General features: G+C 42.9%; 1 protein-coding gene and 1 long non-coding RNA gene across 6 annotated transcripts in view; one reads left to right on the forward strand and one right to left on the reverse strand.

Moving 5' to 3' along the window:
- The first annotated feature begins 582 nt into the window (after positions 1 to 582).
- Nt5c3a (5'-nucleotidase, cytosolic IIIA) overlaps positions 583 to 26,666 on the forward strand; it is a 44,208-nt gene continuing 18,124 nt past the window's right edge. The window contains exon 1 of one of the 3 annotated variants that reach the window (XM_034519489.2): positions 583 to 818. In XM_034519489.2, coding sequence (XP_034375380.1) covers positions 681 to 818 — 138 coding nt within the window. In that variant the 5' untranslated portion in view covers positions 583 to 680. Of the gene's footprint in view, positions 819 to 23,205; positions 23,297 to 26,666 lie in introns of those variants that run through there. The other 2 variants (XM_034519490.2, XM_034519491.2) reach the window with 2 other exon arrangements.
- Positions 4,849 to 25,239, reverse strand: LOC117720818 (uncharacterized). Of its 3 annotated transcripts, XR_013103997.1 has the most exons (6): positions 25,101 to 25,239; positions 16,304 to 16,488; positions 15,750 to 15,920; positions 15,531 to 15,664; positions 15,033 to 15,154; positions 4,849 to 4,989 (listed from the first exon to the last, which is right to left on the reverse strand). It is a non-coding gene; the product is annotated as an uncharacterized LOC117720818 (long non-coding RNA). The 3 variants fall into 3 exon arrangements; XR_004608348.2 differs by lacking the exons at positions 15,531 to 15,664; positions 15,750 to 15,920; XR_013103998.1 differs by lacking the exons at positions 4,849 to 4,989; positions 15,531 to 15,664; positions 15,750 to 15,920 and adding an exon at positions 12,959 to 13,549.

Below are 26,666 nucleotides of genomic sequence, written 5' to 3' on the forward strand. Positions count from 1 at the left end.
GTCACACTGCACTCATTCGGAGAGAAGTAAACTAGAACAATCCCTTGAAATACACTAAGCAAGTGAGAACTGCAAGTCTGTCTGCTCACACGCCTAAGGAAAGTACAGACATCGTAGGCAGGAAGTGGCTGAAAAGACCAACAGCTGACAGATGTCACAAAAAAAAAAAAAAAATGACTATAACTAAGCCTTCCAACTCAGGATGCTACTGCGCAGGTCAGACGCAGCGCCGCTGAGCCTGCTGGGTGTCGTAGTCCATGGTGGCTAAGGCGGGGCACAGTTTCTGAGTGGTGGCGGGTGAATTCTCTTTCACTGGGGCAAGACTTTGCTTTCTCGTGTGTTTCTGAGACGGTCTTACTGTGTACTATAGGTACAGCCTAGCGTTACAAACGCACTACTTGCTTTTAGTAGCGAATTACAGTTGTCTTCTTCCGGATCCTTGCGGCGTTTCCTAAAGTCTGGGTCAGAGGAAGTCCGGTCCCCGACATAAGGGCGGGGTTCCGGACGCGGCCCTCTTAGTCCCCGCCCCATTTCCCCGCCCCTCATTTCTTCTGGGCGGGGCCTCCTTGATTTCTCCGGAGCGGGGCGGGGCTCCGGGCTAGTGTGCGGCTTGCGGCCGCGCCCCTGGGCTCGTACCCGCGGTTCCTGGGCTTTCGCGCCGAGAGCACGCGGGCCTGTCAATGGACCGCGCGGCCGTGGCGCGAGTGGGCGCGGTGGCGAGTGCCAGTGTGTGCGCGGTGGTGGCGGGCGTAGTGCTGGCCCAGTACATATTCACCTTGAAGAGAAAAACGGGCCGCAAAACCAAGATCATCGAAATGGTGAGTGCCGGAGCAGCGGCTCGCGCAGGAGCTGCGGAAGTGGCGTGGGCCGCCCGCGGCCCTGCGAGGGCAGGCTGCACGCGTGCTGATGCTTGACAGTGTTTGTTTCAAAGAGTGGAGGGAATAGATGCTCGGAAATAACTACCTCTTGCTGCAAAACCCGTTTCTCCAGAGCTAATCTCCGGTTGGCACCCGTCTCCAAGAGGTGCAGCTAATCCGATTCAGTCTCCTGTCCAGGAGTCGGTTTGTTTGGTTGGTTGGGGTTTTTTTGCATTATCGGAGCTGCCTTGGCTTACGTTATGAAGAGAGCATTTTCAGTGTTTCTAGAAATACCAATCAACCAGTAGGATATTGGAGTAGCTCGATTATTTGACTGTTCTTCCTTGTTTCATGTTCCAACAAGTATTCTTGAGTCAATCCCCCAAAACTCTTTCGTACATCCTAGAAATGTTCTTTTAAGAGTTATTTACAGCTACATTAAAACTGTTGGTCCCAGTAATAAACCATTTGAGGTTTATTTTAAAGTGATTTGTTGTTCCCAGGATGAATGTTTGATTTAGGGTTTTTGTTTTGATGTTACTGTTGTTCGATCTGACTTGCGCATGGTGCATGTGATTTATTTACTGGAGTACAAGTGAACATCCGGAACTAAAATATAAAGTTGACAAGCTATTACTACTGTAAATAATATTTTAGGTTAATTCCTTTATTCCTGGGTTATTAGAACTTATTTTCTTTATGTACTTCTGATTGCAAACATTTTGTGTCAGAAGTTTTGCCTCCCTCCCTGCCTAGTGAACTTACATGGCTTTATTTTGTTCCATATTCAAAATTTATAATTTTCCATCAGTGGAAAAATGCTGATTTCCCCGCCTTTCTGTGTGTACTTAAACAGTGGACTGATTTTCTACAAAATCTTGAGGAAGAGTTTGATTTCATTGTAAAAGGTAGTAAGGGGCCACCAAGAATGCCAGTTTGTTTGTTTGTTTGTACTTTACAAATCAGTCATTATAGTGCATTGTTTTAAATTAGCTGTAATATGTGTCAGGCCCCATAATAGCTTTTCAATAGAAGACATAAAAAGAGTTAGTTGTTTTTTTTTTTTACTTTTGTAACTTTAGTTTGTTTTTCCTTTAGATGGGAAAAGTATTTGGATGACCTGAACTATATATTCCAGCCCTCATTCTTTCTCTTTATAATAGTCATGTTTGGGGAGTCCTCTGTACCTGTCTCCACCCTCTTCCTCAGTAGAATTTGTACAAAACCAGGAATACCCATTGAACATCGCTGTTCTGATCACAGATAATATATAACTACCTAGCCAAGGTAGTCTAGGAAATAAAAGGATCCCAGCTTCGGTCTTGCCTCAACTACCTCAGTGCAGGATTACATTCCTGAGTTACCCTGGCCATCAGGACATTTTTAATTGAAAGACATTAGGGGTTTGCTGGTGAACTATGCATGTCATAGTGGAAATGTCCAGTAAACTAGATACCCTGACAAAAACAATCAAAAGGCACTCTAGAAGTATTCAGAGAGATGAGACAAGCTGTTTAGTGAAGGTGGCTGGCACTTTACAATGTAATTATCCTTGTGTGTGTTTCCTGAATCAGTTTTAACATCTTCCCATACTTATACACACTCTCTATGTACTGGTATAGACCCCAGGACTTAACACCTACTAGACAAGCATACCTACTTCATCAATGCCCTCCTCTCCCACACCCTTTTGAGACAGGGTCTTTCTGTAGTGAGAAATCTGGAGTTTTGGTTTCTTTAAAGAACATAGAAATACTATAAAAATATGTTTTCGTTGTAATCCCAAGTGTGGGATATGGGGCTGGTTCAGATCGTCCACAACAGCTGACTGTGATTTGCGGTGTGCAAATCTAGTAGGGGTGTAGGTTTTTCAGCTGCAGATTGTTTCTGTGATGGAGTGACATTTGGAATTCTGGAGAGTTTTCAGAGGGTATATAAATGCGAGGGCCCAGAGAGGCAGGGTGGATTGTTGGTAGGTTGTTGGTTGCTGTTGGTCGCTGTTTGTTAAGTAGTTGGCACAAGAAGAAACAAGACGAAATTAGATATCCTGATGGTGAAGATCAGACTTGCCCTAAGGAACTGGATGTCCCTGATCAGCAGGATGAAGTCTAAGGATAACTTGTCCCCCACTTTTTGACCCGTGACTTTATTCTTTCCTTTCCTCTCTATCCCTTTTCTCTCTTATCTAGTGTTAGGGAGTAAAGAGTAGAAGAAAAAGGATGGAGAAGGGTGGAAAAAGTATCCACAAAGTATCCGGGAATAGGTACATTTTCTGAATTGTTTATCCCATGCCTTGAATTTGCGATCTCTCCCCTGTTAGGATTACAGGCATGCGCCACCATTGACCGGCTTCAGATTTCTCTGCATCACATCTACAGTCTCTTAAGATTACTGATCAATTTGTCATAATCAAACCCTTTCTCTCAGTGTTTCACTTTAGAACAATATGGATTTACCGTAGTATGAGCAAGTGTTCTCATATATCACATACCAGTTTCCCTTGTTGTTAACGTCTTGTACAGCTCATTTGTATTGACACATTGTTAAATGCACCGCCACCCTCTTCAGATTTCCTTCACTTTTACTAATGTCCCTGGAGTCTCTTGAGTATCACAACGCACTTAGTCATCCTGGCTCCTTATCTTACCCAACTCTGGTCCAGAGATTAAACTCAGGGCCTCTTCACATGTGTTCTACCCCTGACTTACACCCCCACCCTCCTTATCTTGTCCTCACTGGGTACTTCTCAGACTTCACTTGTTTGCGACGCTCACATTTTGAAGTTGTTGTGATATTTTGTAGCATGGCCTTGATCGGGTTTATCAGGAGCTTTTCTCATGATTGTCTGGGGTCATGAGTTTCTCAGAGGATGACTAGTGAAGTGTTACTTTCCTAAGCAAGGGTGCACGCTGTCATCCTAACCTCTAACTTATAAGCTCTGCTTCAGGAATATTTGTCAGCATTCTCCACAGTCAGTTATTTTCCATCTTCTCCATCCTGTGCCCTTTGGAAGGAAGTTAGTGAAAGAAGTTTGCCTCTACAGTACAGAGTTACAGTTTAGTGCTCGCGGGTAAAGTGGCTACGGGAACTACTTATTCTGTACTGGAAACTTGTGTGTCCTCCCTTATTTGTGCATCAGTACAGGCTCATGGATATTATGTTATATTTGAAGTTATAGTTTAGTACTGCCTTATCTTCTGCTAATATTGTTCCCACCTGACCACTGAGAGCTCTGTGGGTTGAGTCTTATGTCTTTGTCACAATGTTTTCCAGCTGAAAATAAAATCCTGGCTGCCCAGGAAATGCTATGGCAGGAGTGATCAAGGTGTTTGGATTGTTTTGCTTTGAGACAAGATCTTGCTATATTGCTTATACCAGGCTCAGACCCCTGGACTGAACTGACCCTCCAACCCTAACTTCTCAGTTAGCTAGGACTTAGTGTGTGCAGTATTACCTGGCCCTTAGGACAGAGGTTTTACAGATTACAGCCCATATGCCACATCCCAACCAAAGCCTCTTTCGGTACTATACTACTAGTGATCTTATACGGTTTGAAGTTTTTTGGTGGTGGTAGTGGGTTGGGGTTTTTTGGGGGGAGAGGGTACTTGATTTTTTGAAAAATTAAATGAAGGTCAGCAAAATATCCTAGTGAGTCTAGGTGCTTGGTGTGAGGCCTCACAACCTTGATTTGATACCCAGAGCACATCGTGATGAGGGGATAACACCACCAGCTTGCAGGTTATCTGTGATTTCCACATGCTGGGCCCTGGCACCCTCCTCCCCAAAACAAAATCAAATAATAGATGTAATTAAAATGTTTAATAATGCAATTTTGAAGCAGTTCAAAATTATATTGGTTTCAATGGTTCTTATATTTGTTGATTTATTGAAACAGGATCTTTCTCCTTGTGTAGCTCAGGCTGGCTAGGAACTCGAGAGTCCTCCAGCCTCAGCATCCAGAATTACAAGATTGCTCTATCGTGCCCAGATTTCCGGATTCATTGTGAATTTCTGCATTATCATGGTTGTTTCCTGAAACAGCATTGAGTCACTGAGATAAGGTGAATTATTTCCTGTTGCTTGACACACAAAAAACTTGACAAGAGTTCAGGTGCCTCCACATCACATATCTCTGTGGGGAAAAAAAAAACATTTTCAAAGCAGTATGTACAAATATTAATGTGCGTTAACATTACAAATGAATATATATACTAGATTTTAAAATTTTCTATACTGGGGATTGAAGTTATTGCATGCTAGGTATCCCTTTACAAATAAATCCATTTACATTTTTATTTGGAGATTGAGTCTCAATAAGTTGCCAAGTCTGGCCTTGAACTTGCAATTCTCTTGCCTTGTCTCCAGATCAGCCAGGTTTACTGTAGTGTACCACTAAGCCTGTGACAGATTTTGGTGATAAGAAATGGTGAGACGCCTCAGTGGTTAAGAACACCTGTTGTTCTTACAGAGGACCTGGGTTTGGTTCCCAGCAGCCATGGGGTGGTTCAACACCATCCATAACTTCAGAGTATTCAGGGCCTTGTTCTTCAGGCAGCAGACACACAGTTTGCACAGACATACATAGAAGCATAAATAAGAAATAAATAAATCCAAAAAAATTTCAAGAGATGTGGTGACAACCACTTCTAAAACACTGAGCAATCTTGTCACCCCAAGAATCAATCTTCCTTTTACATTCAGGCATCTTCCCAGAGCTGGGCCGCGTGTCTCTAGTTCAGGGTGGCCATTCCTTGGACTCTCACTGCTCAGAATCTGCCGCTAATGGAGAGTCTACTCCAGCAGCCGAGAAGACTCAGCACAGCTGGCAAAGGCATCCTGCAACCATATACACCTTTTCTTAATCTGCTGCTTTAGCTTTAATGTTTGTTCAGAGTTATCAAACTGTATTTGTCTCTATAGTTTTTAAGATTAGAGAGAGAGAAAGAGAAAGAAAGAGAGAGAGAGAGAGAGAGAGAGAGAGAGAGAGAGAGAGAGAGATTGATTCAGAGCAACAAGGGGATATTCTAAGTGGGTATACAGTATCTTTTCCCTGTTTGGGCATGACTACTGGATACCCTTGTGGAGCCCAGTAAGAGTGGGAACCTGGGTCCAACAGCTCACGACCAAGACCCTTCGGCTTGTAAGAGGTGCCGCCTTGTATAGAGCAACTGCCCTCTCTACACCTGAGCGGACTGTAACTTGGAAAGTTCCTTTCCCTAAGCCGGGGATTGTTTTCCAAGTCAGAAGAACGGTACTGTTACAGACTAAGTGGGTCCTTTGTGGCATTAGGATAGAAATCCGATACAGACTGAAAAAGTTCTGTGCCTGAAGCAAAAGCAAGGTAAACTGTAGAGAAAGAGGTGCAAAGAGACTGCAGGGAAACCTCAGATGTAGGGCTATAGCGTCCTTCAGGGGGAGTGCCTCTTCAGACCTTCCGGGTCACCGCACCACTTTGCACCTGGCTCAGGATGTGCCTGTGCTAGTGTTCCTGCCTCCCCTGCAGCCCTCCACAGGCACTTCCCTGTGCTAATAATGTAACAAAGACTTAAGAAGGCTCAGGACTAGTTCTAGGTCAGACTTGTCATTTTTGAGGTCCTTGGGTTGAACCTGTCAGCCAGCGATTCCTGTTTTATCTGTTGCGGATGACAGCCAACTAGAATGCAGGAAAAACAAAAGACTGAAATGCATTATTTCAAAGAAAAAAGCTTTACTGAGGCAGGCTACAGCTCCCTTCAGGTTGGGAGTTTGCTGGCAGTGAGTGGGGGAGGCTCTGGGTCCTCCCATTTTCTTATCATCTCCCCCAAATGTTCGTCCTTGCGCAGCCTTTCCTTAATGGTTTTTCCCTTGTGAAAGGAAGTGGCTTCTTAGGAACCCCTTCTACTCTCTGTACCCTTGTCACCTTCCCTCGGTATAGCTTTTCTTTTTTAATTCAATGATAAAGACATCAGCATGGTTTTCTAGATTAGTGTTTTGTTTTATGCTTTTTTGCATTTTAAAAATGATGTGTGTGTGTGTTAGTCACATATGTGTGGTGTGTTTGTGTGTGTGTGTGTGTGTTAGTCACATGTTTACAGGTGCCATACAGGCCAGACATCAACCTTGGGAGTTTTCTTCTCTTGTTCTCCACTTCCTTAATTTTGAGACAGGATCTCTCACTGAACCTAGAGCTGTGCACTGTGGACTGGCTGAAGATTATGTCTCCCAAAGCCCCCTCTCCACCTCAGCACCCTCCCTATATCCCCCATGTGCCCCAACCCCACCTCCTGAGTGCTGGAATTAAAGGCATACATCACCACACCTGGGCAAAAGTAAACACTTAAACATCTGGTGTGCTAAGGCACTTGGATTTTGTGGTGTTAGCACATGGCTGTCTTTTACAGGTGTCTTGTCTAATCGAGAGCTTGTTCAACACCCGCCATCGGTATTTTCTCTGCAGTTAACAGTTGCCAGGAGTAAGGAGTGGAAGAGAATGTAATAATAGTTCTCTTTTTCCTCCTCTGTTCTCAGCTTACCGGCTATTGCTCTGGACTTCAAGCGTATGACATAGAGGAAAGGGGCGCCATTGAGGACATCTTTAAGAGTTAGACAGTTCTTACTTGACAAAGCGATTGCATCGCCTTGACCTGCAAGTTCATTAGTTAGGATTTGTTGTTCTGGTATGGAGACTTGACCCAGAGCTCACATATGGAAAGCACACACTCGACCACTCAGCTCTGGCCCAGCCTCATGCAGGATCGTTAAAGGTGGCTGCCCCTGGGACGAGTAAGTCCTTCCACAGGTGAAAGTGCCTGTCACCTAACCTGATGACCTCAGGTCTATCCTTGGGTCCCACATGGTAGGAAGAGAGAGGTCCAGCTTTTGCCAGTTGTCCACTGACCTCTACACATATATGCAGAGTGGTTTTGGTTGATTGGTTTTGGTTTGGGGGTTTGGGTGGGATTTTTGTTTGATTTTTGGGGGTGCGGAGGTACAGAAAAGGTCTCACACATGGCTAGGCAGGTCTGTGCTCAGAGCTGTGTGTCTCCAGCCTGTAACCCAGCTCTTCTTCCCTGTCCTCTGTGTGTGTGTAACTCATTTCCTCTGATGTCCACTTACTCTCAACACTTGAGCTTTTTTTTAACAGTGTGTGTGCAGGGAGGAGGGTGTGGGGGGACAAATGTAGGAGTGAGTATGTGTTATTGTTGCTGTTCTCAGCACTGGGGATTCAATATGATAGGAGAACATTGTACTTCTGAGCTGTACCCCAAGTCCTAGTGTTGAGCAAGCACCCTTAGAACAAACCCTCACCTCCTCTTTACTCCACATTTAGGAAATTAGCTTTGTTTTTCTGTAATGAAAATGAAGGCTCTGTGAGGTATAGCACTTTCTGATTGATATCTACTTATTTGTTTATTCCTATTGGAGAAGATAAGGGATGCAAGCCCCAGCCTCCACAGTGGTAGAAATACAGACACGTATACTGATAATCAGCTCCCGAAATCCTTTGTCAGTAAATCTCAAAACAAGCATGAAATCCTTTTAGAAATTTGTTTTAAAATATGCATGCCAAATCCTCAAAGCTTGTTGAGTGCCTACTGAGAAGTTGACTTCTTGGTATGCATTATGGATGTGAAGAGTGATAGGCCCGCTCTAGCCACTACAGGAATTCAAAAGGAAAGAACAGGGGTGTGGTTTGGTGTGCGCCTACCATGCAGGAGGCGGAGTTCCATCCCTCACGCTACAAATCAAGGACAGTTTTAAGGGGATTGAAGAGATGGCTTAGCAGTTGAGAGCGCTGGTTGCTGTTCTGTAGGACCTGGACTCTATTCTCAGCACCTGCGTGGCAGCTCACTACTGTATAACTCGAGCTCCTGCAGGCTCCAGATCCTCACATAGGGCACATATATGAATGCAGGTAATCACTCACACATGGTTTTTAAAAAAAAAAAAAATCTTAAAAGAAAACAGAGAGCAATGAATGCATGCATACACGCTTTTCTCAGCCTGATCCAAGCTGTTAAAGAGTTATAATCCCATCTGGTGTGAATAAGCCTATTTTTTATTTATTTATTTATTTATTTATTTATTTATTTTTGCCATTTGCTTTATCCCAATGATTAGTTATTTCATACCTTGATTTGTTTTTTTTTTTCTTACTTGTAAAATTCTTCCCTGCACAGGAATTAGTGTGAAATTTATTGCCATATTCCACAGATTAACAGGCATGTGCTTTACAAATAACTGCAGAGCAAACTTATTATTTACAGAGACATGTCTAACTTCTAGTTCCGTGTGCTGTCCTTACAGGCCATGATTTGCTTTTATCCTGAAAAATAAACTGAGATCTAGTAGCTTAGCAAAAGTATGGATGGTGTGGAGGACCAGGTGTTGTCCTAGAAACTAAGGTTTAGAGATTAACATTTTTAAATAGACCTGTCTTCCCAGTAGCTTGACACCTGATAAAGATGAAGGAGGTCTGATTGTAACTGGATACAACAAAAGATATCACCACGATCTCCCCTGCTTTCAAGTCCTTAGTCTTCCAAGCTGCTTATGAGGCAAGATCCTAGAAAGGAAGGGCAGGAAACCCAGTAGTAAGACAAGAGCCCAGCTGGGCTATGTGAATTCTGCCAGTAGACCAAGAGCCATGAGGGACCACCAGGACTCCCCAAAATAGGGTAAAGGCCAAATCAGGAGTAGAGGGACTTAGTAGTAGAAGGAAGGTAGAAGTAGTAGAAGTAGGAAGTAGTAGAAGAAGAAGAAGTAGAATTGACAAAAAATCAATCCTTGTCAATTTATGTGCTGGTTTAACTAAGGATGACCCCCATAGGCTCCAATGTTTGAATGCTTGGGCCCTAGTTGGTGGAACTGTTTGAGAAGGATTAGGAGGTGTGGCCTTGTCAGAGGAAGTGTTTCACTAGAAATGAGCCCCACACCATTCCCTGTTAGCTCTTTCTTTTATTTGTGATCAGATAAAAGCCCTCAGCTACTGTTCCAGCAAGCCATGCATGCCTGCCTGCTGCCTGCCTGCCTGCTGCCTGCCTGCCTGCCTGCCTGCCTGCCTGCCTGCTGCCTGCCTGCCTGCCTGCCTGCCTGCCTGCCTGCTGCCTGCCTGCCTGCCTGCTGTCTGCCTGCCTGCCTGCCTGCCTGCCTGCCTGCTGCCTGCCTGCCTGCCTGCCTGCCTGCCTGCCTGCTGCCTGCCTGCCTGCCTGCCTGCTGCCTGCCTGCCTGCCTGCTGCCTGCCTGCCTGCCTGCTGCCTGCCTGCCTGCCTGCCTGCCTGCCTGCTGCCTGCCTGCCTGCCTGCCTGCCTGCCTGCTGCCTGCCTGCCTGCCTGCCTGCCTGCCTGCCTGCCTGCCTGCTGCCTGCCTGCCTGCCTGCTGCCTGCCTGCCTGCATGCTGCCTGCCTGCATGCTTTCTGCTGTCTTGTGTTTCTAAATGTGAGGGTCATGGACTCTAACCTTTGGGAACCATGGGTCCTAAATTAAATTCTTTCTTTTTATAATTTGCCTTGGTTATGGGTTTGTTTTGTTTTGTTTTGTTTTGTTTGTCATACTAACAGAAAAGTAACTAAGACAGTTTTACCTCTCAAGTACCAGGGCTTTACACTGTGTGTGTTTTTAGTATGATTACAGATTAGGTAGAGGGACTTACTGAGATCCATGTGAAACTAGGCTCTTACACAAAGGAAAAGAGCTTCAAGATGAGTCAGCAGGAAATAGGAGTTGGATTTATTAAGGAAAAGATAGTACATGCTTTAGATTTAAGTAGGAGTGGAGGGGGGAGAGGTTGAAGTGTTTTAACAATCGCTGTCTCCGACTTAGAACTAAGGACAAAGGTGAAACAAAGCTTGGTGCTTAAGAACTATGAACTTGTTTTCTTTTTCTTCTTACCTTAAAGAATTTACTTTGGCAAATGAAGGTGGTTTATGAATTACACTGTTGGAGTTTGAGGAAGAGGGAAGTATTGGTAGTATAAAACCCAAAGGTCACAGGCTGTAAGAAGAGCAAACAGATCTAATTTGTGACAAACTATGTCTTCAAGGAAATCAGAGATGGCCCCAGTGGCAGTATTTGAGGAGTAACAGCCGTAACTAGTCAAGCTAGAAGATGTAGTTCAAGATAAGAGATGTAAGCGTATTACACTCTGGATACTGACCTTGTCCTGATAGCTTTCTTCTGTGGAATTGTCTGAGGTACTGAGCGTGTACTCTCCCACTGAGCCACATCCCCACCCTCTGAGATTATCTTGGATCCCCAAATTAGCAAGTACTTCAGAGATGGTTACGGCAGGCTCTATGACTGTGTTCTTCCAAAGCACATCACGCTTCCTCTGCATTATCTCCATGCCACAGTCGGCCACATTTGCAACCCTAATGACGGCGCCTCTTATCTGGTGAGTTTAGAATTACTTCTTGAAACAATTGTTTTTTCCTTGTTTCTTTTGTTGTGTGGTCATCAGTGTGACACATGAGACCAGTTTCGAACCAGTTCCTAACATTTTAAATTTCTCAAAAACTCTTGACACCCTTTTTCTTTCTCTGTTTGTATTAGCAGCAGCGTAACCGTTGATTGGGGGTTGAAAGGCAGGCCTGGATTTCCTTCACAGCAATGTTTACCATCTGGCTAAGGCTCACAAAAGCTACTTACATAAATTATGGCAGCCAGAGAACATGGAGCATTTTTAAATGCAGTTCTCCCACTTGCTAGCGATGCAAGGAATGTAAATTATGTAGCCCTGTCTCACATTACACAGTCCGAATCAGAAAATCTGCAAATAAGAAAGGATGAGGAGTCTCAAGTTTCTCTTTGGTTGGTTTTCATTTGGTTGTTTTTTGAAAGGAGTCTTAGACTGTAGTCTAAGCTGGGCTCAACTGATCCTCCTGCCTTAGTCTCTAGGGTTTCAGACAGATATGCACCCTCAGGTCCAGCTAGCCCACTACTTAAACAATTGTGTGTGTGTGTGTGTGTGTGTGTGTGTGTGTGTGTGTGCGCGCAGATGCCTTCAAAGGCCAGAAGAGGGCATCAGATTTCTTGGAGCTGGAGTTACAGGCTTGTAAGCTGCCTAACATAGGTGCGGGGAACTGAACTCAGGTCCTCTGGAAGAGCACCTAACTGCTGAACCATCTCTTCAGCTGCCAGTATTTTAGTGTTTTACCTTTTGATGCAACTGTGAGTGGTACTGTTTCCCTGATTTCTTTCTTAGCATGTTTGTTATTGTGTATAGAAGGGCTACTGATTTTTGTGTGTTAATTTTGTATACCTGTTTTACCGAAAGTGTTTATCGGTGCTAAGAGTTTTCTGATAGGGCCTTTGTAGTCTTTATACATAGAGTCATATCACCTGCAAATAAGGATACTTTGACTTCTTCCTTTCCTATTTGTGTCTCTTTTATTTCCTTCTTTTGTCCAAGCTAAGACTTAAAGCACTATATTTAATAAGAGTGGAGAAAGTAGACACCCTTGTCTTAGTCCTAACCACAGTGGAAATGCTTTGCATTTTTCCTTCCTTTGGTATAAGGTTGCCGTAGATGTGTTGTATTTAGCCTTTATCACACTAAGATGTTCATTCTGTTCCTAGTCTCTTCAGCAGGACAGGGTGACAGTCATTCTTTTGAATTCCTTTTTTAAGGTTATGTCAAATTTACTCTTGTTGGAAGATGTTACTTTGTGATTGGTAATGTTTAAGAATTATGCTACTTTGATTTTTTTTAATGTTTCTTATGTTTTTTAATTGGGACTTGAACCTCTGGAGTTCAGGCATTAGTTGTATTTCCTCTCTCTCTCTCTCTCTCTCTCTCTCTCTCTCTCTCTCTCTCTCATCATCCACATTCCTCATTGAAAATATTTGTACCATTCAAAGGGGACGAGGTTCTAAGTGGGTTGTAATTTTGGTAACTCTTCATACTCCTTTCCTTAGTACTGGGTTAGGCTGCATTTCCAGCAGAATGGACAAGGGTTGTTCTCTTTAGTCCATATCCTCACTAGCATTTGCTGCTTTTGTAATGACGGCCATTCCGACGTGTGTGTGTGTGTGTGGGGGGTGTCTTAGGGTTTTACTGCTGTGAACAGACACCACGACCAAGGCAAGTTTTATAAAAGACAATATTTAATTGGAGCTGGTTTACAGGTTCAGAGGTTTAGTCCATCATCAAGGTGGGAGCAGGGCAGCATCTAGGCAGGCGTGATGCTGGCAGAGAAAAGAGTTCTATATCTGAAGGTTGCTAGTGGAAGACTGACTTCCAAGCAGCTAGGGTAAGGGTCTTAAGCCCACGCCTACAGTGACACACCTACTCCAGCAAGGCCACACCTCCTAATAGTGCCACTCCCTAGGCCAAGCATATACAAATCATCACACTGGGGTAAGATGGAATTTCAATATAGTTTTATTTTGCTTTCTCTGATGGCAAGTGTGGTGGTTAATTTGCTGACCAGTCTTTTTGTGTGCCTTTTTAAAAAAATAGGTAATTAATAAAATCCAGAATGAATTTATTATTAGTAAACCAATGTTTTTCTCTGAGCATACACCAGATTGGCACTACTAAAATGTAGAAGTGGGGAGCAGAGTTTAAAGTAAGTTGGGTGTCTAGGACTATAACTTGATTGGAGAGCATTTGCCTGGCATGCAGGAAGCCCTGGGTTCAGTCCCATTACCAGGTGTTATGGCACACATCTGTAGGGTCAGAGGTGCAAGCCCGTCACTATCTGTCTGAAACTCTGTCAGAAAATGGGAGGGAGGAGAGAGAGAGAGAGAGAGAGAATGAATATGAGAATATAGAGCTTCAACTTGGAGAGCTGTATAAAATCTTCACAAAGATGTTTTTGGCTTGGCCTTAATTTTCATACTAGTTGAAATGTTTCCTACATAATTTTGTGCAAAGTCCTTTTCTTATTTGGCTTTTCTTGCTTTAAAAGTAGTTTAAGCATAAGAACCATTTAGAGATAATTAGGATATGTAAAAGAACTTTTATTTTAAATTTTGGTTGTGCGGGGGAATAGAATTCCAGGCCTGGCATGTGCTGAGCAAGTCATCTACTATAGGACAGTTAACCCATAATTATCTGATTTTAATCCTTACTAGTTACTTAGTCATTATTTCATTTTGAGAGGTCTTGCTGTACAGCCACATGACCTCAGATTTATGATTCTCTTGCCTTAGTCTCCTGAGGGCTGGCTTTGTTGCCAGCTGTGCAGCTTGGAAAAGGTCCCCTAAAAGCCTGAAAAGCCCCTACTGGTGCCACAGGAGGTTCAGCGATGTCTGTACATTGTGATCTGGGGATGGGGAGCTGTTCTTTATTTTTCAGACAGGTTCTTGCAATGTATCCCATACTATTCTAAGACTCACTGTATAGACAGGGCTGGCCTCAAACTTGCAATCCTGGTAGACTGGGGATCATTTGGGACCTTTAGAGCTGGTTAATCTGCGACTAAATTTGATTTGGGGTATGCATGTTTGTGTGTGCTGTTATAGTTACTTTTCCTACCCAAAGAATTCTGTCCTTGAAGAGGAGACTTACTAGACACATTGTACAAGCTTGTGGGTGGACAAGAGACATTTATCACGATTAGGTTGGTGGCTCATCCTAGTACTTAGGAGGCTGAAGCAGGGTGATTTCTAAAACTTCTAGGCTACTCTGGGATGGATAATGACTTCCAGGCTAGGAGAAGCTACTGCGTGAGATACTGTCTCAATGCAAAAAGAAGAAAAAGAGGGGGAAGAAGAATAAGAACCAAAGGAATAAAACCAAAACAACAAGAAGGGTCACAGACGACACGGGTGACAAGGAGCTGGACTATGTGTGGTTCATGAAAGGGACCCTTACCTGTTCACGGTGACAGGGAGCTGGACTATGTGTGGTTCATGAAAGGGACCCTTACCTGTTCACAATGACAGGAAGCTGGACTATGTGTGGTTCATGAAAGGGACCCTTACCTGTTCACGGTGACAGGGAGCTGGGCTGTGGTTCATTAGTAGTCAGTCACCTTCTCGGAAAGGTGACTACTGTCCTTTCCCAGGTGCCCTGGTCCATTTATGTTGAAGTTTGTGGATGTGAGCCAACAAGATATTTAAACCAGAACCAAGAGACTGAGGCAGCCCTTTCATTTTCCTGTGTCCCCCTAGCACTAACTACACATGGCACCTCAGGTGGACAGCATCAGCATTTTTACCCCGTATTTAAATGTAGTGTGAATACCTTACCTGAGAGATTGGTTTGCTCCCATTAAGTATTGGCCATGGTCTGCCAGGGCACTTGGGAGGCCAAGGCAAATGGAGCTTTGTGAGTTCCAGGCCAGCCATGGTTACGTAGTGAGACTCTGTCTCTAAAAAATATACATTGTTTAATTAAATAAGCAAACAAAAGTCATTAAATACAGCAAACAAACTAAACACTCTGCACGGCTATTCCAAATACAGCAAACAAACTAAACACTCTGCACGGCTATTCCTAGTTGTCAATTTGACTATCTCTGGAACGAACTACAATCTAGAATTGGGTCTGTGATCCAGATCTCGAGACTGAAAGACACAAATTTCTGATCTAGATCTTGGCATAGAGATCTTGGGGCACAGTGGCCATGAAAAGCGTAGGCCCAGGCAAGTTAGTACACACCTTTAATCTGGGCCATACCTTCTAATGGAAGCCTACATAAGGACATTGGAAGAAGGAAGATTCACTTGTTGACTGCTTGCACTTACTTGTCAGCACATCTGTTGAAACCTACATCAACAGGAGACCAGCTGAAACAACTGGCCTCGTGGGACTGAGCAACTACTAGATTCTTGGACTTCCCATCCTCAGCTGCCTCCTGTTTGGTTAGTTGGACTGCAGCCTGTAAATCATCACAATAAATTCCCTGAATATAGAGAGACATTCCATAAATTCTGTGACTCTAGAGAACCCTGACTAATACACACCCCATCAGTCAGGAACATCTACATGATGCAGCCTTCTGCCAGAGGGTGGCAGGCTTCTCCTGCAGTAGACGCTGCTTTCCAGTGTTGCTGCAGTGCTTTTGTGTGTGCTGCTGGAGCTGGAGCCCAGAAGCTGAAGCACGCCTCCCAGGCCAGAGCTAGAAGTGAGAGGGACTGAAAACAGGTTTTTTCTTGGTATTCTCTCTCTCTCTCTCTCTCTCTCTCTCTCTCTCTCTCTCTCTCTCTTTCTCTCTCTCTCTCTCTCTGTCTCCTTAAGACAGGATTTTACTATGTATTTAGCCTTGTACTCTCAGAGATCTGCCTGCTATTGCCTCCCGAGTTCTGGGGCTGAAGGTATGAGCTGCCATACCTGGCAGGCTATGTACTCTCATGTAAACCCTCAGAGTTACTTTAACCATTGAGCTATAAATTTCAAACAAGTGTGACAACACCCAGCTGCGGCAGGCTTAGTTATCGTCTTGTCATTTTGTTTTACATGCTGTTTACCTTCTCTCCCTCCCACTTTATTAATCTACTAGAGTAGAAAACATACAGACCCGTCTTGCAGTTGATCCTCATCACTCTGTTGGTGAGTTTCTGCTTGTAAGTAGGCGGAAGTAGCTACATAGGTCCTCTGTACTCATCGTGGTCTCCTCTACCTCATCACATCACACCGTCTCGTTTATATTGCTCCACATACCCTTCTATTGGGAATTTAGGTTGGAGACAGCATTAAGAGAGCCTATTGAAAAAACAATAAATGTCATATTTTTAAAAAATATCATATTTTTAAAGGTTTGTTTATGTGTATGAGTGTTACTTATACATACGATTATTTTGCCTACAGACTGTAAATCATCACAATAAATTCCACATATATATGTGTATGCCTGATGCCTAGCGAGGTCAGAGGATGGTATCAGATCCCCTGGAACTGGAGTTACAGATTCTTGGGAGCTGCTGTGTGGGTGCTGGGAACAGAACCCAAGTTCTCTGTAACTGTAGCCAGTGCTCTCAACCACTGAGCCGTTGCTCCGGCCCTCATTTCACCATATTCTTATATGAAGCTTCCTCAGGAACAGCTGTCAGTTAGCACAGCAGTCAAGGTCTGTCTTGTCAAATGTTATGATTCTAAAAGAACAAATGATTCACTTGATGGGTTCTTACAGAAGCAGATGGGAACCACTTGAGAACTCCTAAGCCTTGTAGCATGCTGAAATGTAAAACTGTTAGTAGTTATCATAAGAAGAACAAAGAGAGAGAGAGAGAGAGAGAGAGAGAGAGAGAGAGAGAGAGAGAGACTAGAATCAGGTATGGTATAAGGCACACTACAATCCCAGCACTTCTGGAGCTAAGGGAAGAGGATAGTAAACTCAGGGCAGGCCTGGAGCTATATAGTGAAACCCTGTCAGAAAGAAATGGAGTGCAGGGGCTGGGGGTTGGGAGAACACACTGCAGTGGGACTGGAGCTGGAAAGCCCTAGAAGGAGAAACTGAATCTTTTTGGTTGAGGGGATGGACTTGACACCAAGTCCATACCACACTATTTGCCTAACTCGTAAAACACTGTAATTATTAGCACAACTGTCTGTTAACTTAAGCTGATTATAATAGTCTGAAATTTTGATAGTTACTATGTCCAGGTAGTATTAGTGACACTCGCTACAGAAAAAGTGAAAGAAAGTAAGTCACCTGCAATCCTATCTTTCATCTCTGATCACTTACTGATATTTGATTTGCTTGTATTGTCTATTACAGCATGCAATCTAGTTTGTTACTAGTGCATTTTAGACTTTAGAATCTATAAGTGGAGTTAGTCATGTTTCTTTTTCTGTTTTTTATCTTGTGATAGTCTCACTGTGTAGCCCAAGCCAGCCTGTAAATCCAAAGGTCCTTCTATCTCAGTCTCCTGTTACAGGCTTGAATTGTCTTTGTGCTAGGAATCATCCCAGAGATGCATACAAACTATAGCACGTTTTTCCACTGAACAGTACTGTAGCCAGTTACTCATGCTTGTTATGGGTTGCTGCTGTTGGGAGGCCTGAAAATCTTGCGGTGTGGTGAACTGTCTCTTTATGTTCTCTGTTTAGATGTATCAGATAGGATGAACCAATAGGAAAACCTTATTTTACCACTTTTATTTAATGTACCCGATACAAAATAGCAATCTGTAGTAAGAGTGTTTCTTTTGAGCAGAGAACAAACTACATGTTCTGCAAAGTCCAAGATACAAAAACATCTTCATCTTGTTCTGTTTCAGGCACAGAGATCCCACCACAATAGTATGGAAGTAACAGTTTGAGTGACGTAAATCTCAATACATCAGGATATGGCAAGTTTAGCATGGAGCATGGAAGGCTTTTTAACTAAGAGAAAAGATGTAGACTGCTAAAGAATGTGTTCGAGTTTCTCAAAGGAAGTTTGAAATCTCAAACCACTTAGTTGAGGTTTGGAGAAAGGTTTTAATATCTGTTGGGATGGAGCCCGTAGGCCCTCCTTACAATCCACCAGCCAGTTTACCAAGTAGGCTGGGCTGGCTGGCCACCAAGCTCCATGGATTACAAGCGTGGATTACACCTTACCCAGGTTTTTAAATGGGAATTCTAAGGACTGAACTCAGGCTCTTGTATTTTCAGGGCTGACCAAGTCCTAAGAAACTTTTTAGTAGCAAACTATGAAAAGTTCTGAATAGTTACTCAAGCATAATATCACTTTCTTTGTTGATAAAGATAACCATGCTTACTAGTAAAATAAACAGACATCTAGTTACAGTGTCAGAGTAGGGGGAAATAACCTGGCAGATACCCTGTCCTTTGTAGTTCTGTCCTTTGGCATCGCAATTCCTCATCTAGAGCCTGCCGTTAGGAGGGACGTGGGTGGTTTCAGCCAGGCCAGTCACAGTGCAGAGATGAAAGTCCACTCCACTGCTGAAGACCTGCCCCTGTGATTTCCAGCTTCTTTGTACCCCTTCTCAGAAAACAGTGGACAATCTATTTGAAACAAAACTGGTTTCATGTTGCTTGTTCTGTGGTTCTGAGGTTCAAACTCAGGGCTTCATGAGTGCGAGGCCGTTGACTTACATTCCCACCCCCAGAGTGTGCTAAACTGTGCTCTTGTTCATTCTCATTCAGGTTCTCCCTTTTGCCTTTTCTCTCTCCATCTAAACAAAGAAAATGGGAAAAACTCACAGGAACATCAAAACAAACAAGCAGAAGACCAATAAGACCAAAACCAAGAAAAAGTCCACAAAAGTACCATTGAGTGTGTGTGTGTGTGTGTGTGTGTGTGTGTGTGTGTGCATGTATGTGTGTGTGCATGTATATGTGTGTGAGCATGTGTGTGTGCCTGTGTGTGCATGTATGTGTGTGTGCATGTGTGTGTGCGTGTGTGCATGTATGTGTGTATACGCATGTATGTGTGTGCGTGTGTGTATATATATATGTGTGTGTGTATGTGTGTGCGTGTGTGTATATATGTGTGTGTGTGCATGTGTGCGTGCATGTATGTGTGTGTGCGCGCATTTTTGTGTGTGTGCATGTATGTGTGTGTATATGTGTGTGTGCACATGTGCATGTGTGGGAGTGGGTGGGGTGTGTATGTATGTGTGTGTATATGTGTATATATGTGTGTGTGCGTGTATGTGTGTGTGCGTGTGTGTGTGTGTTGGCCAGCTGCTAAGCACATACCATACCCTGAAGTGTCATGATATACCCAATGACACACCATTGGAAAAAATTGATTTTTTTCCCCTTGTTGATTGCAAATAGCTTCTTGGTTAGGCGTGAGACCTTGTCTGGCTTGAACCTGTGCAAGTCTTGTGTGTGCTGCTAGTCTATATGTGTCCATCTGTGCATCAGTCCTGTTGGAAGTGTCTAGAAGTGGAGCCACTAATTCAGTACTTTCTGTGGCATACTGTTTTGAGTTTATGCTTCTTGTGTGTGTGTATGTTTGAGTAGCTACAGGCACTGCCATGGTGTGGAGATCCGAGAACAACTGTGGTTTGGGGTTTTGTTTTGTTTTTTCCTTTTACTGTGGGTCTGGAGAATGGAACTTAGGTTGTCGGGTTTCTTTACCTGCTGAGCCCTCTTACAGGCCAAGCATTCTTAGAGTGTATTTCTCAAGCACTCTCATGGACGCATGTGTAATTGCCTACAGTGGTACAAGTGTGTGTACATGGTTGCCTACAGTGGCACAGAATGATTTTAAAAACGATCTTGCTACTTTTGAACATAAAGGACATAACAGTAATAAGTGGCTTATCTTCTCCAGATCCCATATTGCTTTACTGTAAAGAGGGGAGGGAGGCGCATTGAGTTCTCTCAAGCTAACCTCATTGCATTAGAGCGCCTGTCAAGGGCATTAACACAGTGCTTCAGGACTGACAGTGCTTCAGTGCAAAAGCCCTCAACAAATATTGCTCAGTCTTTGAGAAATCTAAGTCCCTCAGGAAGGATTTTTATTTTTATGTTTTAGACAAGATTTTGCTATGTAGCCTTTGTGGTCTGGAGCCTGCAACTCCTCTGCCTCTGCTTTAAAGAGCTGTGTGTGCTATGAAGCACCTGGCTCCCACTTCAGGTCTTGGTATGTTACTGGCCAGGTACTCTTCAGCTTTTCTGATTATGGACAAAAGTAATGCCACTTGCTGCCGACTGCCACATTTAACACACTGTGTGTTTGCCCACTTGGGCTATGGAGGCAGGCTGTTAGTGCATGGACCCTATCATGTGTCCTATTTTAGACACCTCTGCTTCTTACACGGAATCTATTGCTGCTACTGAGCAGCTGTATGCCTTAACTCCCTCAGAAATGTAAGCACCATGGCATATGACATACAGGGTGCTAGACATACAGGCTGAGGAAGCCCACACACCTAGAATTCAGTAAAATGTACTTATTTGTTCGTGTCACTTAGTTACTTATTTTTTTTTTTTTACTTCTTGGAATTAAAGCAGGGCATCATGACTTCTATACAGTCCCTCTGTGTGCTGAGCCACACCCACAGCTGAAGCTAGTGAAGTTTAGCCACATACAGTATTCTGTTTTATTGTTTCTAAGACCAGCTCTCACTGTTGCCTGGCCTGGGACAGTGTCCCTCTTGCTCCTTCCTCCCAAGTCCTGGGATTATAGGCTTGACCCACCCCATACAGCATCAGTCATTTCTAAGAGCTTCCAGTGTCTGTATCTCATGTGTGTCACAGTGTGTTCACCTCTCTGATACTGTTGTGTTGTGTTTGTGGTACTTGGGGTAGAGCCCAGAACTCTGTACATGTTAAATAAGACTGCCACTCAGTTTTGCCCCCACTCCCACTTGTCCTCTGTTTTGGAGTTTTATGTCTTGTTACTGTTCCTTGTTTCGTTTGTTTACATTTGAGACAGTATCTCATTTAGCCCAGGCTGACCTCCAGTTCTTCCTAATTCCCCTGCCTCTACCTCCCAGGTGCTGGATTACAGGCATCCATCACTATGCCCATCTCTCTCCTATGTTAAATATCAGCTAGGTGTTGTCATTATGGATGCCAACAGTTTCTAAGTGTTACAAGCATATCTGCAGTCTATTTGTTTGTAACCATATCTTCCTGTACAGTCATATTCCCTAGGGTAAGTTACTAGACACTAAGTGGTATTTCAAAGGAGTGTTTGTATCTACAGCTTTTGGTAATATTTCTAAATAATCCCTCTAAGAAATATAACACTACACGTATAACTCCAAAGCCCCTTTGTTAAAAGAGGTAATTTAGGGAAGATGAGTATTTTTTGTTTGCTGTTTTTGAATACCCATCAGTAATTAGATATAATACGTCTTCTTCTTAAAGAAATGTTTTCTTAATGAGCCTTTATTAAATCTTATTATAATAAGATGGTGCCTGGGGCTGGAGAGATGGTTCAGTCGATAAAGCACTTGCCACAGAAGACAGGGATTAGGATTCCTAGCACCCATGCGAATGCCAAGTAGGTGTAATGGCCTACCTGTAACCCTAGTAACAAGGAGGCAGATAGCAGGGATGCCCGGGTCAAGCTGGATGCTCGCCTAGCTGAACAAGCAAGCGGTGGGCTTAAATGAGAGACTGTCTTAATATTACAGAGGATAGCAATTGAGGAAGACACCAGAAGATGACCTCTGGCCTACACAAGCCCCCACCACTACCACCACACATGTGAATATGCACACCCAACCAGCACGGGGAGTGGGGGAGCGGGGGTGGTGGTGGTAGTGGTGGTTGCAGCAGCGGGTAGCGTCATGTCTCTTAAGTTTCAGAACAAACAGCAAGTTTCAGTCCAGCCAGTGCTGTGTAGTAAGACCTTGAGTTCTGTCACCGCCCTCTCCTGCCCAAGGCAGCCCAAGAGCCCTTATGTTGATGTGGACTTACAGTGGACAGGTCCTGCTACAGGAGGCTACATGAAGAGCACTTGAGCCTGGGAGCTTGAACCTGGCCTGAGCAATCTATTGAGATCCTTTCTCTGAAAAACAGGACTTGCTACTTCACAAAGTTTAATTACTAAAATATAGCTGGCATTAGATCTCTTTGAACACAGTAGAGGGAGCCAATAGAAGAATCTATTTACATGTGAACAGCTTAGCCATGGTCCTGATGATAAAGTTTCCCGGAGCTCTGCCTTATCTAGCAGGCCCTGGTGCAGGGTTAGCATATGACCATCCTGCTGTTCAACACTAGACTGGTTCTGTTTTTATATAAAAACATCTTATCTCATTGCCTTCCTTTTTAATAACAACAGCAGAAACTTTCATAGTGTGTTACTGAGGCTGGCCCACATAGACTAAGTGATTCTCCTGCCTCAGATCCTTAGTGACTAAGACTCTAAATGGACACTGTTATATCTGCATAATATTCCAGTTTTATACTAATCTTCGATTTTTGGCTTGGTTTTATTAGAATTTACCAAAAGCTGCTGGAAAATATAAATAAAATGTAAAAGCCTCCTTCAGTCCCACTAGAGTAAAATATGTGTAGTACAAGAGGTGCCATTTTAGTCATGTTTAAGCTTACAGTTTGGTGACACTAAATACATGTACATTATTGTGCACCCATTACCACCACACACCTCCCTTAGGACAGTGTTCATTTAAAAACTGGAACTCTGCCAAACTGAGCAGCAGCAGCCTCTATCTGCCTTCCCCGGCTCCAACAACCAAACTTCATCTCTTCACTTTGTCTGAAGTAGACCATCCACCAGAGGAATGCACACATCCAAAGTGCAGCGCCGTCAGTGACAGGAAAGGAGTTGTCTCAGAGTTATGCTCAGAGATCCTTCTTACATTGCAGAGCAGTTGCTTGGCCAAGCTATCTGCTCTTAGCCCGTGTTTTCCCAGCTGGTTAAGTTCTGTCAGCTGAATGGTATCAAGCTGAGAGAGCCAGCAAGGCTGTCACCCACAGCATAATAAAGCCCTGTTCCGCATGCGTGCGTCACAGGACTTGTTTGCATAAGGCTTTGGGAGCCGCCCTCCTTGCACCTTGTGCTATATTAGTGCTTCTCAGACAGGAAGAATTTTCTTTTGCTGGTGCTGCCGTAGCTTGTCCGGTTACCTTCAGAGTAAGTGTTTACCTCCAGAAGCCATGCGCTTCTTGTATTTAACTTGCCGTGGTTCTAGTTTGTTTCTCTGTCTTATTGAAACTTCAGCCACTTAAAAATATAGAGTAGCAAGTATAAGTAGACTGATTTAATGTGGGGAAATACAAAATTCCTTGTAGTTTGCAAAGGTGTAAGTGTGTAAAACTTTCAGATATCTTAGCTCAAAAACTACACTTTATGTAGTCTGGTTTTAGAGGTTTCTTGTTTAGATATGTAGGTGTTAGGCAAAAGTAACGTAATCTCAGAAGAAGAGCAACACACTCAGTTGCTGTGTGACTCAACTTTGCGGAGAGCCACATGCGTTTTTTATTGCTGGTAATAAAGATTAATATTCATGCCTGTAAGCCTTACCCAGGATATTATAGGTTATACAGTTACATTTCATGAATTGATGAAAGCTAGGTTTCTAATGTAACAATTTGCATATTGAAAGTTTAGATTCAGACATGTAAGGATCCAGGATATAGTTAAGTCGTAGATTGTTTGTCTGATATGTACAGGGCCTAGGTTGAATACCCAGAACCTCCCAAAATACATCCTTAAAACACAGAACATAGGCGTTACAGTAAAATCTAGAATACTGTGGTCATGTCATGTTTTTCATTGTTGTTGTTTTGTTTTGTTTTGTTTTATTAAGACAGGGTCTTACCATGTGTGCTGGTCTCTGACTTACTAAGTGCTCCCTACAGGGTACACCGTGCCTGCCTCTGCATCACATTTAAGTAATTGAATTTTCCAAGTTTCGTATAGCTTCTTTTAAAAATTAGACCATATAACAGACTGTTGTGTAAGCAGCCTTCTTAGCTTTACAAGGTACTGAGGCTGCCTGTGCTGTTGCTCTAGGAGAAAGGACAGGACAGGAAGAACTCAGAGTATGTTCGTGGTCAGTAATGCGGTTTTCATGTGCCTTGGTTTAATGTCTTGGAAAATGCTATTGGTATTAGAGCCAATGTGGGTGGAAGGAAGGCTGGAGAATTACATTCTGAGCTTACAAACTTTTTTGTTTTCACAATTACCCACAAAATCCAACTGTTGTTTTCCTGTTTAAGAAAATTGGCATGAATTACCCATCCTGAAATAGACAGCTTTTGAATTTTTTTTTCCCTATTTCCTCCGTCACCTTCAGCTGTTCAGTTTCAGTTTTGTTTATTGTCTGTATTGAGACTGTTTCACTTTCTAGTTTGTGTATATTTACTTCTGTCCGGGGAGAAGTATTTAAATGCAACACGGAAATTATTACAGTCCTCCATTAGAAGTGAATTTGTAATTTTATTTCTATTTGATAATCAACCCAAGAAATTTAATATCTTAATACACTGAATTTAAAGACAAATAGTATTGGTTAGTTGAGAGAGGTAAAATAAATACCAATGAATTTAAAAAGGACAGTTAATTCTGTTGTCAGAGTCCTTCCCATGTTAGAATGAGATATATCTTTTCTCATGTAAGATACACGGTTCACCACATAAAGTTTCATTACCTAATCAGTGTGGTTTTCATGGTTCTGCAAGGACCAAAATTAAAGCAGAGTCACAACTTAAAAGCTGTGTTAATCAATTTATTTTTTTCTACTTTCCTGAAAGTCAGAGTGAAGCCAGTCTTTAAAAGTATTCAGTCTACACTCAGATACTTTCAAGTCTGTTTTGAAGCAAGTAAATTGCTTAAGTAGACATTCCCATTTTATTGATTTAAAAAACTATAGCCTCAGAAGGACATACAGTAACTAAAATTCGTAGAGAACAAAGTTAAGTGAAGAAGGTCTTACCTCTTGCTTCCTTCTTTAGCCTTGATCTACACGGGCTTGTGTTAGCACCATTAGAAAGCTTGAGCTCATCAGAAAGTAATTGTTTGCTAGTTTTCAAATTTTTCTAGTTCATATTTCAAGATTCCAGATGTAAAGGCTTTAAAACTTCGCAGAGTTCATAGTTCAAGGGTAGAGCTTTCTATTTTTGAATGTGTCTTCTGTACTTGATGTGTTTTTCCAGCAGTTCTTCTCTGGAAGCATCTGCCACAGCTGACATTGGCAGAACAAGCTAGAACTTTGTATACACCAGGTGTAGGCTTACAAGACTGGTGGTTAAAAATACTCTGCTTTGATATTCAGTATCTTCTTTCAGATAGTCCCAGAATGCTGGGTGGGTGTGTGTGTGTGTGTGTGTGTGTGTGTGTGTGTGTGTGTGTGTGTTTACACTTTTGTGACAGTATAGGTCTGAAAGTGAGATTTGGGACTGCAGTTTCAGTCACACTGCTTAACTTTTGATGGGTAGAAGTGAAATTCATACTGGGAGGAAGGAAAGCTCTTGTGTTAATATTAGCATAGTGTATGTGAATTTCTAAAAGCAAGCAGCTGCCCAACGTCATGGTTGTTTACCTCTAATCCCAGTAATTAAAACTAGGATTGCCACTAATTTGGAAGCAACCAGCACTATATATCATAACCCTGTCACAGAGGAGAGGGTTGGACAGAGAAAGCTGGCCATTGTCAAATCTTTTATTGATCCTTCTTTTGTTTGTGATAGTTCAAGAACCATCAATATTTGAAGAGGCTATAAGGCCATTTTTTACCAACACTGACTTTTTTCTTTTATTATTTTAAAGTGTGTGTATAGGTGCCCTCGGAGGGCATCAGATCACCTGAAATTAAATTTATAGTCAGTTGTCAACTGCCTGATGTGGGTGCTGAGAATGGAACTGGGTCCTCTGGGACAAGAGCAGTCAGTACACATTCTTAATGGCTGAGGCATCTCTTCTGCCCCCACTGAATCTTTAATCAGTGGGGGCTGAAGAGATGAAATTAATAAAGATTAACTTCTTAATCTTTATTTCTATTTTTTGTGCTGCTGAAGAAGAAGTTCATGAGTACATTCTAGGCAAGTCCTCTACCACATCTCCACCCCCATCAGTGGCTCTTCTAAATCAAGTTTTAGCTGGACTGTGGTGGCCCATGACTTTACCTTAGCACTGGGGAGCCAGAGGCAGGCGGATCTCCGGGAGTTTGAGGCCAATCTGGTCTACAGAGAGAGTTCCAAGGTTTTTGATCATTACATTTTTACTTAGCTGGAGTAAAGTAAAATGTAAGTGATTATGGAAGAATTAGTAATTTCCTCTAAGATTTACACTATGGGACAAAATCAGAATGATGAAGTTTATTTTTAATTTAATGGATATAAAATCCATCCAATTACCTCCTAAAAATACTCATTTTATTTGACAAACATGTTCTTTGTCCAAAACCCTATGCCAAGTTCAAACACAACACAGATTTACACACAAAGAAAGATTTTTAAAATAAGAAAATTTAGAATGGAGGGAGAAGGACTCCCTCACCCTC

This window comes from Arvicanthis niloticus, chromosome 15 (genome assembly GCF_011762505.2).
Source record: "Arvicanthis niloticus isolate mArvNil1 chromosome 15, mArvNil1.pat.X, whole genome shotgun sequence".
In the NCBI taxonomy this organism is placed as follows: Eukaryota; Metazoa; Chordata; class Mammalia; order Rodentia; family Muridae; genus Arvicanthis; species Arvicanthis niloticus.